At 32.3% G+C, this 13,154-nt stretch overlaps 1 protein-coding gene across 2 annotated transcripts; it reads left to right on the forward strand.

Annotated features, from left to right (window-relative positions):
• Positions 1-3,915: 3,915 nt before the first annotated feature.
• LOC145004590 (type IV inositol polyphosphate 5-phosphatase 6-like) lies at positions 3,916-8,190 on the forward strand. Of its 2 annotated transcripts, none has more exons than XM_078963536.1 (11): positions 3,916-4,453; positions 4,573-4,660; positions 4,865-4,912; positions 5,032-5,116; positions 5,213-5,317; positions 5,397-6,180; positions 6,268-6,461; positions 6,562-6,670; positions 6,753-6,901; positions 6,979-7,220; positions 7,762-8,190. In XM_078963536.1, exons 1-10 carry the CDS (start codon positions 4,424-4,426, stop codon positions 7,199-7,201), a joined length of 1,815 nt encoding a protein of 604 aa, XP_078819662.1. In that variant the 5' UTR covers positions 3,916-4,423; the 3' UTR covers positions 7,202-7,220; positions 7,762-8,190. The 2 variants fall into 2 exon arrangements, with proteins under 2 accessions (XP_078819662.1, XP_078819661.1); XM_078963535.1 differs by having other exon boundaries at positions 3,917-4,453; positions 6,979-7,225.
• The last annotated feature ends 4,964 nt before the right edge of the window (positions 8,191-13,154 follow it).

Here is a 13,154-nt window from a genome sequence, read left to right on the forward strand (position 1 = left end):
AACAAACTTTTCTTCCAAAAAAACTCACTTCGTTTTGTTGTTTTTTTTTTTCAATTTTTAAGTTATTTTTATAAAAGAAAATAACAATTATACAAAACATCACAAATTTTTGTCCCCTATTAATAAACATCATCAACGATTAAAAAAAACTAATTTAGTTCTGATTCACATTGTGAATCTAAACTATACATATTTTAATTTTAACATTCACAATGTAAATCTGGCTTCTTATTACTTACGTTGTGAATGTGTTCGGATTCATAATATGAATCTATACTAAAAATTTGTTTTTTTACATTAATATGAATATATGATTAAAGATTACAAAAACTATTAATTTTGATATATTTATTAAATTTTTTTGATAAAAAATAGGCGTTAACCTTTCAAAAAACAAAAAATGAAGTGTGTTTTTTTGAAGAAAAAATAATAATTTTTTGTATATCAATATAGATCTCTATGGAAATAGGACGAAAGATTATGTTCGATTTTTTTTCGATGAAAAACATAGTCGAAAAAAATTTAAACGAAAAAAAAAAAACTAAAGTGGCTTTTGTTATAATTCGGTGTATGTATGTCGATTGTAAAAGTCTACAACTCTTCTTTTTTGCCATTGAACGCTTTAAATTCCGACGGTTTAGATTGATTCTTTGGTTCTTTGATTAATAATAGTTTCTATTAAACTTTTTCATGTGTGTGTGTATATATATATATATATATATATATATATATATATATATATATATATATATATATATGATGTGTGTAAAACCAACTAGTTTTAATCCTACTAACTTAAACACAAAGACAAACACACGAAAGACAGTGTACTTATCGATTAGTAGTTTAGTTCAGATAAGTAGGATATCAAACACAGGGAACGGTAAACAATTAAAATAAATGCTAATATTATATAAATAAAACAAGTAATAGAAATAGGGTTTTCTCTAGTTTTGCAAGACTAGAAACTTAAACAATTAACTAAAACTTAAACTAAGAAACTAAGAGCTAAGCAAATAAAAATCAACTAAATTCAATAATTAAGGAGACTTCTGTTTAGGTTCAAATCATGTATTCCTATGGTTGATTTTATGACAAGTGCAATAGATTAATTGGCATTGGCTACCGATTAGTGTGATTAGGTTCACGTTCGCTATTACTAATCCTTAGAAAAAAAATTAATTCAAGCGGTGATCAGTTGATCAAACCAATGAGTTTCCTAGTTTATTGATTTCGGTTAAGTAAGACTTGTAATTAGCTAATCAAATTGGTGATTCAATTAACTTCTTGTTAATGGTGTATCACACAAGCTCACATATTAATTTACCTATCTTCTAGTTAATTCTAGTTTCACATTCGTTATTCCTAGACATATAACTATGTGGTCACATAAATCATATGAAATTTATAACTAAGAGATGTTCATAAAAATTAATTACTGATTTATTAACAGAGAATAGTTGTTATTAACATATAAGGTTCTTTAACAAGCTTAACAAAACAATATCACCAATTAAAATTAATCCTAGCCATAAAATCAAACCATAATCACAAAATCGTCTATCATAAACAGAAGGTATGAGTTTTAGCTCATGATTACAGGAGAAACAAGCTCAAAAATGAAATCAATTGGTAAAAACATAGTTTAAACAAGAGATTAGGTAAAGAGTAAACTTGATTTTGCCTTGATTCTCCTTAAAATTGAATGTAGGGTTGATTTCTTCGCTTATCACGCTCCAGCAGCACCTTTAGTCGACATTTGGCCTCCAAGGGTTCATCTATCTACTAAGGTATCGGGCATGAATGCCCTTTATATAGATTTTCACAAAACAGAGGTGACTCGTCGAGTCTAGTGACCTACCCGGCGAGTCCGACACTTAAAACCCATGTACGGCAAGTCGGCGACTCCAGAATCGCAAAAGTTCGACGTGACTCGTTGAGTTGAGGCCCAAATCGTCGAGTCCGTTTGGAATCATAATTTTCACAAAACACGAAAGTCGTCCGAAATTGTGTCTAGTTTTCAGAACATTTTGAATCTCATCAATCGGAGTTACAGTTCATGAGATATGGCCAAAACACTGATGAGGGTTCAAGCTGTCCAACAACATCCTTCTTTCTTCAAAATCCAAGATCCAAGCCTCCAATCGCTAGTTCCACTTCCTTTTCCATCCGAATATGTCATTATTGCTGAAAATGAAATATTTAAGCTAATTAAGCATCTTTTGTTCATTAAATGAGATAAAATCAACATAAAATATTAAGATAATGCATGAATTTTATAACTAAATATGTCCATATAAATACACACACACACACACACACACACACACACATATATATATATATATATATATATATATATATATATATATATATATATATATATATATATATATGTTGAGACCATGCTAATTTTGTGAGACATAAGGACGCGATCCTAGCCACTCATATTAGATATCAAAAAAATAAATAAAAATAAATAAAAATTAAATGCAAAATAATAGAAAATTCCAAAATTTCTTTTTTTAAATATTATTTTCGTTATTTAATTTATCCAAAATAAATAAATAAATAAAATTAAAAAAGCATCGTTGTTTTTTAATATGAGTGAAATATTCTAATAGAATATTACACTGTAAATAATCAAATCGAATTTTTAGAATTTTAGAATATTTTAATATTCTACTAAAATTGGTGTATATGTTAAAATATTCTAATATTGTACTTTAATTTTTAGATTTGTTAGAATATTCTAATATTTTATTAGAACTTTTTTTTAATATTTATATTTTAATATTCTCGCAGAATATTCTAACATTCTAAAAATTCAATTTGAATATTTAAAGTATCATATTTTGTTAAAATATTTCATGTATTTTTTGAAGAAAAAAAAAACAGTAATTTATTTATTTATTTATTTTGAATAAAAAATGACGAAAATAATAATTTTTTTTAAAATGAAAATTTTCATTTATGTTGTATTTTAATTTTTTATCTCCAAAATGAATGGCTAGGATTGCACTCTCATGTCTCACAAAATATGATGGTTTAATATGATCCTAACCCTATATATATATATATATATATATATATATATATATATATATATATATATATATATATATATATATATATATATATATATATATATATATATATATATATATATATATATATATATATATATATATATATATATATATATACGGGACAGTTCACTTGAGATTAAAAAAAATAGAGATCTTGAGATTCAACCTCAGTCATATGTTTCTCATTTGCCGTTCTAATGCTTCAGCGTACCGATAGCAACGGGGTATGCCTAATCATAAATGATTATTTGTCAGAGAGGTATAATCATATAAGATTATACATGTTTATCCGTACATGCATAATCATAAATGATTATACATATATGTCTGTTCACAGATTGAGTAATCATAAATGATTATGATAGTTAGTGGCAGAAGAGGTGGTGGCGATAGAGGTGACGGTAGTATAAGTAATAAGAGTGACAATGGTGGAGTCGGTTGGTGTCAGAGGTGGTGATAGTGGTGGTGGCGGTGGCGGTTATGGTGGTGGGGATAGTGGCGGAGGAGAAAGGAACATACGGCACTGTATAATCATTTATGATTATACTAGACCTGCCGCACCGGTATGTCAGAGAGTTAGAACGACAGATGTAAAATATGTGGCTGAGATTGAATTTTAAGATCTCTATTTTATTTTAATTTCAACGGTGTATATATATATATATATATATATTTAGTTTAAAAAAAAATATCTTTTACTAAAAAAAAAAAAAAACAAAAAAAAACAAAACAAAACTAGATTTTTATTTACAAATTTGTCATAAATATAGGGGAGGTTGCATTAAATTACATATATTCTGTTTTCATCCTTTCTCCATTATCTGTAATTTGCTTTTAACTTTGGTTGGAAAACCAAATGGCCACCGTATTTTGTTGGTGATCCCATTGATTCACAAGGCAGCTGTTTCCGGTCAGTTGCCCCACTTTGCCCCCACCACCTTGGGCCGGCCCTGAGAAACATTGCCATTCCTCTGTCCTTCCCTGCACTTTATTCCATTCAAATTCCTCGATTCCTTCTTTTCTTACTGCGAAGAACGAGGGCGTGTCTGGAGAAAGAAACTCTCTCACTTTAATGTTTGCCTCGGAATCTAATTAATCTCACTTCCACGCATTAAAGGAGATTGTCCCTCTTTGATCCTCGTGCCCTTAATTTCTCTGGGTTCCCTGTCTTTATTACATATAAAGATTTCATATCTACACACGCCGCAGCAGTTATAAGGATCAACATTTTGTTAATTAACTCAGGGGTTTTCCGACCATACGTGTTTCTGAACCGAGGAGGGTGAATTGGTTTCGAGTAGATTTCAATCTGCATGAATTGTTAGCGAGAAGAAATGAGGGATGCAAATTCCAAAAGCAACAAGGTTTTAATTTTACTTGATTGTTGGTTCTATTTCATTCATAAGATGAACTTGTTCGAGTTTAATTCTTCTTTTACTGTATGGGTTTTTGTTGCTGATCGTTGTTTTTCTCCTCTTTGAAGTTCTCTTGGTCGAAGAAACTAGTCCGAAAGTGGTTCAATATCAAGAGCAAAACCGATGAATCTCAGGCCGATAATGTTGTTTGTGGAGGTACGTATCTAATAGCATGCCTCTGGCGAAATATTTTCAAACAAAGTCACCAATTTTGTTGTTTTTTATTTGCACACCAACTGTTTGTTTCAATTCTTCTTCCAAAATTTCGGTAATCATTTCATGTTTAAGATAAGAGAAGCAGGTAACTGTTTCAATTTCACAAATTTGGTAACTGAAAAGCTTCATACTATATGATCACAGGTAGCTTCTGTGAGAGGGAACCCCCTGCAATTAAGAAAACCAAAACAGGTAAAAAAAATTTCAACATACTTTTTTCTCGATACAATCAAAGTCATGAAGTTAAACAATCCATCATTCATTGATTGGTGAAATGATTAACATATGGTATATATCACTTCAATGAACAGAAAAATCCAGCAGGAGTACAGAAGCTCGTAGGTGGTCAACAGTTGATCTTGACCACCCTCAGATCATAAACATACAGAACTATAGGTATCCTTAAACTCATAATTATTCCCCCTTTTTGACTTCGACTTATGATTTTTAATAATCGTTTACTTATTTTCGACCTTTGAATTCTTGAAACAGCATTTTTTCAGCTACATGGAACGTAGGAGGGAAATCCCCTTCCAACAAAATGAATCTTGATGATTGGTTACATGCTGCTCCTCCTTCTGACATTTACGTTCTTGGGTATGATTCAAGTTTCTATTTTGACTTATGAAGTTTGAATTCTAGATAACTAACTTCAATTCTTGATTTATACCTTCAGATTTCAAGAAATAGTTCCTCTAAATGCAGCCAATATTTTAGGAGCTGAAGACAACGGTCCTGCAAAAAGATGGTTATCTCTAATACACAGAACCTTAAACAACCGTCCAGGTGGCGGAAACGGGTGCTACACACCTTCACCGGTTCCCGATCCGGTGGCTGAATATGATGCTGATTTTGAAGGATCAACAAGACACAAAAATTCCTCATTTTATCATCGTCGCTCTTTTCAAGCACCTCGAAATGAAAACGATTCATCAACACCGCCGACTCATCTTGAGCGGCGATACAGTGTTTGTGACCGAGCAATCTTTGGTCCAAGACCATCTGACTGCTCGAGTCACAGACCGAGTGACTATTCGTCATCCGGTCACCGGCCGAGTGATTACTCGGCCAGTCACAGTCACAGACCAAGTGACTATTCGGTCTGTAACAGTAGTTACAGACCGAGTGACTACTCGTCTAGTCAGCGGCCGAGTAATTACTCATGGAGCCAGAGACCAAGTGATTATGATGATTATGGCCCCATGGAAGATATACCTAATCCTAATGGTAATGGTAATGGGAATGGGAATTCTTTCTCACCAATGTCAAATTGGGGAGCCAATAGTGTTGAAGATGGGTATAGAGTGGGGCCCACCCATTCAAGTTATTGTTTGGTTGCAAGTAAACAAATGGTTGGTGTTTTTCTTGCGGTGTGGGTGAAGAGTGAACTAAGAGAACATGTTGGAAACATCAAAGTGTCGTGTGTTGGTAGAGGATTGATGGGTTATCTTGGAAATAAGGTATTAATCTCTATTGACATATTTTTTATGAGAAAAAAAATGATTAAAAAATAAAACAACGGGTATTGATTTTGTATTTATTTGCAGGGATCCGTATCCGTGAGTATGTTGTTGCATCAAACAAGTTTTTGCTTTGTGTGTAGTCATTTGACTTCTGGACAAAAAGAGGGTGATGAACTAAGAAGAAATTCTGATTTCATGGAAATTGTTAAAAAAACAAGATTTCCACGTGTCCAGGGCATAACAGAGGATAAATCCCCAGAGACAATACTCGAACACGAGTAAGCACACAAATTATCCTCCATTTTTTTTTCTTATTGTTCCAACTTTTATACTCTTAATAAGATTCTGATAAAGATATATATTGTACATTCACTTCAGTCGGATTATATGGCTTGGGGATCTGAATTACCGAATCGCCCTCTCTTACCGATCAGCAAAAGCACTTGTTGAGATGCAAAATTGGAGGGCATTGTTGGAAAAAGACCAGGTATGCAACATCATGTTCTACTTTCATTGTCTTCATATGCAACATTTCTGTCAGCTGATTGATTTTCAATTTCATATTGCAGCTTCGAATTGAACAAAGAAGGGGGCGTGTGTTTCAAGGATGGAATGAAGGGAAGATATATTTCCCTCCAACATACAAATACTTAACTAATTCAGATCGATATACAGGGGATAATTTGCACCATAAGGAGAAAAGAAGAACACCTGCATGGTAGGGATTAAGGATTATTTGTATGAATGAATGAATGAATGATTTATATATAATGGAAAATATATTTGTATGTGAAGGTGTGATCGAATCTTGTGGTATGGAAGAGGTCTACATCAGTTATCATATGTTCGTGGTGAATCTAGGTTTTCAGATCATAGGCCAGTATACAGCTTATTTTGGGCTGAAGTTGAATTAGTTCATAGCCGTTATAGAAGAAGCATGAGTTGTTCTGGCTCTAGGATTGAGGTGGAGGAGCTTTTGCCTTACGCAAATGGTTACACTGAACTCTGCTTTTTCTAACAACCAATCACACCAAATGGTATGGTATGTATGTATATGCTCTTGCTTCCCTTCATCTTCATTTAATCATTTTCATCATAAATATTTAAATTTAAACCCCCTTTTGTTACGCCGTATTGGACATAATAGTTTATATTGTGCATTGGACTGTAACTGAGACAAACTGATGTCAGTGAGACAAAAATGTGTTATCACGTTCTCGATCTCTCGTGTGTGCAAAAGACTTAAATGCCCCCCTCATCCTTATCATCGAGAATTTCTCTTAAAAGCTTGTTTAGTCCGGTCCAATTTCATCCCATCTAACAAATTGCATTTGTTAGACCGGACGAAATTGGACAGGTTTTCTAAAGCTATTTTCGATGAAATGATGAGGAGGGTATTTACGTCTTTTACCCATACGAAAAATCTAGAATAAGTCATTGTCCGACCCTGTACCACATTTTTTTGTCTCAGTGATATCGGTCTCAGAATGTTAAATGCAGTACAAAGCCATTCATATGTAAATAAACGCAAATCTTGAAAATTCTAATTGTTTTTTATTTTTTTTAATATTTATGTAGGGGTAGATGCGGAAAATGGGATGAGGAGAGATGAAAAGGGGTGTAGATAAAGATAACTAACTAGAAGATACAAGATGTTAAATTTTGTTGGTAGAATTAATTAATTTGATGTAAGTTTAGAAATGATGACACACATGTCTAAGAAACTTGAGTATAGTCTGCCCAAATAAGGGTATGCAGACTCTGAAGATTCTTTAATTGTTGTTAGGATAGGAAGTAGAAATGAGTAGTAATAATGATAGTGATTAAAGCATAGAATATTAGAATTGGTTTGTTTATGGGTATCTCTCTCTATAGCCTGCTTTTTCCTGTCTAGGATGAAAAGGACATTAAAGTAATTTTGGTGGGAGGTAGGTAAGCCTTTTGCAGAAACTCATATCACTTTTGTTACTCCCTATATGGCAGATTTTTAATTTTGATTTTGATTTATTCTTTTGTCCTTGTGTTCAATTTTGGTAAGCAAAAGTTGTACAATGTTGGTTAAAGACTAGATATAATATATTATTCTCTAATTGTATAATATTTTATTTTAGTTTGGATTTTATAAGTTAAAAAGTTTGTATTTATTTGGTTATTTGTTTGGGGAAATGAGAATTTAAATTTGTCCTTTTACGATTGGTTAGCTACCAAAGGGCAAGAGTGTGAGGAAGGTAATCATTTGGTGCTTTCACATGTTTCTCGATTTCTTCATTTTTTATTCATTGCTCAAGTGAAGCTTTAAACAACAAAACAAAGTTAGATCTGACTTATGATAAAGTGTCACTCTTTAATTAACAATTACAAAATATGAACTGCTTTTTTCATAATAAATTGCTAACGTCAAAAAAAATTGCAACTAATATAATGTTGTTTTTGTTGTCATTTATTTATTTTTTTAATTGTATTTACTAGTCTTTTATCCCACTGGTGTATTGAGGACCTAAAACACTATAATAACCTACAATTAAAGATAAATAACCTAAAAGAACAAAACCATGTAATATTGGTTGTTAGAACTCGTTATTATAGGGAACTTTGATTACCAATTTTATTCAATTGAAATTTACTCCACTTTGTAATAAGAACCTAAATTTTTTTTAATAACCTACTAAATACAACTAAAGATACATAAGCTAAACAACAAATCATGTATTATTGGTTGCCATTTTATGATGTTAACTTAATAGTATATAAATAAAAGTGAGAACACTTTATTACCTAAAGAACAAAGCATGTATTATTGGTTGTCATTTAATGATATTAACCCAATAGTATATAATTAAAAGTGAGAAAAAAAATATCTTTGGTTGGTTGGTTATATAATTGTTTTTATAATCCATATTTAATATGAGTTCATACAACTGTTTTCGTTTTTTTTTTTTCATTGTTTTAACATTTTTTTAGATATTTGATAAACGAGTAAATATATTTTTTGAGCTAAGTTAAAGTCGGATATTATTATTAAGTTAAAGTTTTTTTTTTAATAACTATATGTTAAAAGTGCCCCTTAAATTCCTTTAATCTTTGTTTATCCATGTAAAGATTTTGTTGGATTGTGGGGATATTTTAAAAATTGATCATAATACCCCCTATGAACTATAAAGTTGGGATGATTTCATAAATGCTCAAAACTTATTTAAAACTTTAAAGTTGCAATGTGTCACTTGTATAGCACAAATCCTCAATAAAAATCTTATATGAACACCACAAGATCAATGAATGTATTGATCATGATTAATCTTAAAAATTAAAACAAAAACAAATCACTTATGGTTGTTATTTGTTAACCTCAAAACAAAAGAAAAACAATCAAATCAGGCTCGATTCTCTAGATATGCTTCATTTCCTTCATGTTTGTTGGATATGTGGTCCTTGTTCACAAATCAATCAACTGTTGTTTTGTTTCTTTAGGCCAAATGCAACCGGCAGACAAACTTGTGGGATGTCATTGCCGTTGTGGTGTGACTTGCTCCAATCAATCGGCAAGATTGTGTGTTATTTGGTAAAAAACCAATACTGACCCAACAAATTTGTTAAATACGAGTATTAATATAACATTTTTATTATATATTAAAAGATTTTGTTTTAAACACACATACATGTTTACAAATTTGCGGAATAACCTACAAACAAACTAGTTAGACCCATCATGTGATAGTAAGACCCATCTAGTTAGACCTATAATGTGATAGTTACACCCATCTTGTGACTTGTATTTTCTTAATATAGTCACATGAATATATGCCCTAACTAGTGAGAAGCTCTTGAACTTTATGCGAAAGTTATCCTTCTCATATTATCAAAGCTAAAGATATCTTAGATTATCCGAGTTTACTATTATTATTATTATTATTATTATTATTATTATTATTATTATTATTATCAAAATTGGATGATTGAAAAAAGTATTTAAATGTATTTCTAAAAATATTTACCAAATTAACACTATGTGTCTATCTCTATCTAATATTTGTTGTCTATTTTTGACTTGTAAAGTCTTTATTATTCAAATTTAACCTTAAATATTTTTATTAGTGTTATATATTACTTGATAAAACTTATAATAATGAAAAAAACATTTAAAACACAATTCATTCATATATTTTATATCAAACATTATATATGGAATCTTATTTTTTGTCAATTGAAATCAAACATAGTTCAATATACAATGATGGAAGGCAACCTGGCAACAAGCTGCGCCGCTAATCCTTTTTGAATGGCAAAACTAATTCTTTTGAAAACAACATCTATGGATCTAGGAGATATAAAATTAAAATGCATGACCCGTTAGACTCTGTTGAGGAGCTCCACCGCCTCTGGCGTGAGAAATCCAAATATATCAAATGCAAAAGGTGCAAACACATGTTGATTTTCTATACATGCATTCTTGTACTTTGCGACTTTGCACGCAGCGGCTTTCAAAGCGGCATGCCCTGCTGTAAAACCACCGCTCCTCAAACCGACGAGAGGAGAGACCCTAGTAAGATCCAAACAGGCGTACTTCCCTCTTATCCATCCAAAGACAAAAATGTTAGTCGGCTTGAGTTTGGATCTTCCGTCCTGCGGGTTCGTCAAAAAGTTCACCAACGCTTCTTTCTTCACAAAAATACCAGCACGCCGACAAGCATCAAATAGAACATCCCTAACCACGTCATGTCGATACTTGAAACCAGTGAGCTCTACAATGAACCACATGTTCCTCAAAAGTTTCCAAGCATGCCTTGCAACAAACTAGGCATATCTCGTCAATTGGGAATAGATGAATCATGAGGCAGTAGCGAATGATAGTTCGGTACTCCACATGAGACATATGCTGGCTGAGACCATCAATATGGATACTTAGCAGAAAATCTTGAGAATGAGGTGCCCGAAGACACTCAAAAACTGTCACACCCCAAAACCGAGAACGGCGGAAACGTTCTGGGGCGGAGGACGCCATGTATAATATCAACAACAATGTAAAGTAGTAAACAAGCAACAACATCATCCATTGCATTAAATATATATAATTTTAATACAAGCGTGTTCTGTACAGTTTTAAACACCAAAATATAATGTAAATCAAAATAATATGATGAGTCTTGAATGCGCTCTATCTTCTCAAAAGCTGGCATCGGTACCTGTCTACTGATGACCTGAGAATACAAGTTATTTTGAAAGCGAGTATCAGCTTTGAAGCTGGTGAGTTCATAAGTATTTTAGTGTCGATGTTCGTTATCAAAACGTTTGAACCTGTCGTAAGTATAAGTTGTAAACCGTATGTAAATGTTTGTAAAAGTTTGAATCTCTCAGAAAAACCTATATTTTCTATTAAAGTAGCCTTCTACCAAGGCTTAACTGTTTTGTATGCTCGTTTGTTGTAAAAGTGTGTAATTTCCCAAGTGTAACTATCATTTAGCAAAATATAGTTTGTACATTAAAGTTTAAGTGAGGTTATCACTAAAATGTAATGGGTAAATCATTGTAGTACTGTAGTTTTGTTTTATAGGAACTACTGTTGTACTAACTACCTTAAACCGGATTTATATTAAGGTATCATGTGATAAATTGCACCATACTATCGACTGATAACAACGACATAAAGAATGGTCGTAATAACGGAATGACGTTTGGCACCCGCAGACCTGCAGGTCCGGCTGTAGCTAGCAGCAAGGTGTAGGATTGTCAATCCAGTATAGATCTATACGCAAACTCAACGCTCTCCCTCCAAGAGAATTTTGGCTACAACTCGGGCCATGACATTTAAGGCATGCTCCGATACAGTAGATCACAATTGTAAACGTATTAATGTAAGGGTAATGTTTCTCGTTATAGTATAGTTGTATATGTTCTCGTCCTAGTATAGTTGTATATGTAATGTTCTAGAAAGTATTGACTTATGAATGAACTGACTCATTGTATGATATCGCGTTCTAGTAACAGTTCTAGTACCTTCCTAAACTACCCATATGGTAGTTTACTAGCAGTCTAACTGGTACGTATGGTCATGGATGTATACCCTTACTAACTAAGGGCATGGGATGAACTGGAAAGACCTTTTATGACTATATATGTACACATGATATATAACTAATATTTGAACGACTTTCGGACGAATACCCAATATCCCACCAGACCACATCTCAAGGCGCGAAAAGGAAATAGGGTGGATAGCCTTCCTAAGTCTTTTAAACATTTCTTATATAACTATACATATAGAGGCATGCAATTTATAATATAAAAGCATAAATAAATTTTGTAAGACATTTGAAACATAAATATTATTTTAAGAAAAGATCGACTTGATGTCGATTTATAAAACAATTTGAAGGCATAAGTATGATAAAACAGTTTTGAGTATAATGAAACATTTGATTGGAACACAGTTGTATATAAGTTTGAAAGGTAATGTACGGAGTAAGCTGTACAGTGTAAAAAGGAGTTTAAAACATATAAAATGTTTATAAAAAAAAGTCATTTGAAGGAAACTGGTTGGTAAAACGGCTAATGAGTAGCCAAATCTTTTGAATGTTGTATATTAATCACATGTGATTGATGTAATAACTAGCGTAATTCTACTTATTAATCGCATGTGATTGATATAATACAAGCATGATTCTACTTGTATCCCCCCCCCCATTAAACATTTAAAAGTAGTTTAAAACATTAGTTAAGGGGTATGAACTCACTTGATTGAAGTGGTCGATTTGAAGTAGTCGAGAGAAGAATCGAGCAGAACTTCGACAGGAAGAGTTGAAAACGCGGGAAAATCTTGGGATTCTCGGGAATCTCGGGAATCTCGGGAACACAAAACCTTCCTTCGGGACTTGAAGGTGAAAAACCGGGGCTTTGGGAGGGTCTCGGGGGCTTAAACGCAGAGTTTCGGCACGAGAAAGAGAAGAATGGAGCACCTAAACCCGGCACCCCAAGAG

Source organism: Lactuca saligna, chromosome 7, assembly GCF_052625555.1.
Source record: "Lactuca saligna cultivar CGN05327 chromosome 7, ASM5262555v1, whole genome shotgun sequence".
Classification (NCBI taxonomy): Eukaryota; Viridiplantae; Streptophyta; class Magnoliopsida; order Asterales; family Asteraceae; genus Lactuca; species Lactuca saligna.

Excerpts from the sequence above, each read along its gene's own strand:
- LOC145004590 (XM_078963536.1), top strand. The coding sequence starts at position 4,424 with ATGAGGGATGCAAATTCCAAAAGCAACAAG. Across the intron at positions 4,661-4,864 it reads CGATAATGTTGTTTGTGGAG|GTAGCTTCTGTGAGAGGGAA; the intron begins GTACGTATCTAA and ends ATATGATCACAG. Across the intron at positions 6,671-6,752 it reads CATTGTTGGAAAAAGACCAG|CTTCGAATTGAACAAAGAAG; the intron begins GTATGCAACATC and ends TTCATATTGCAG.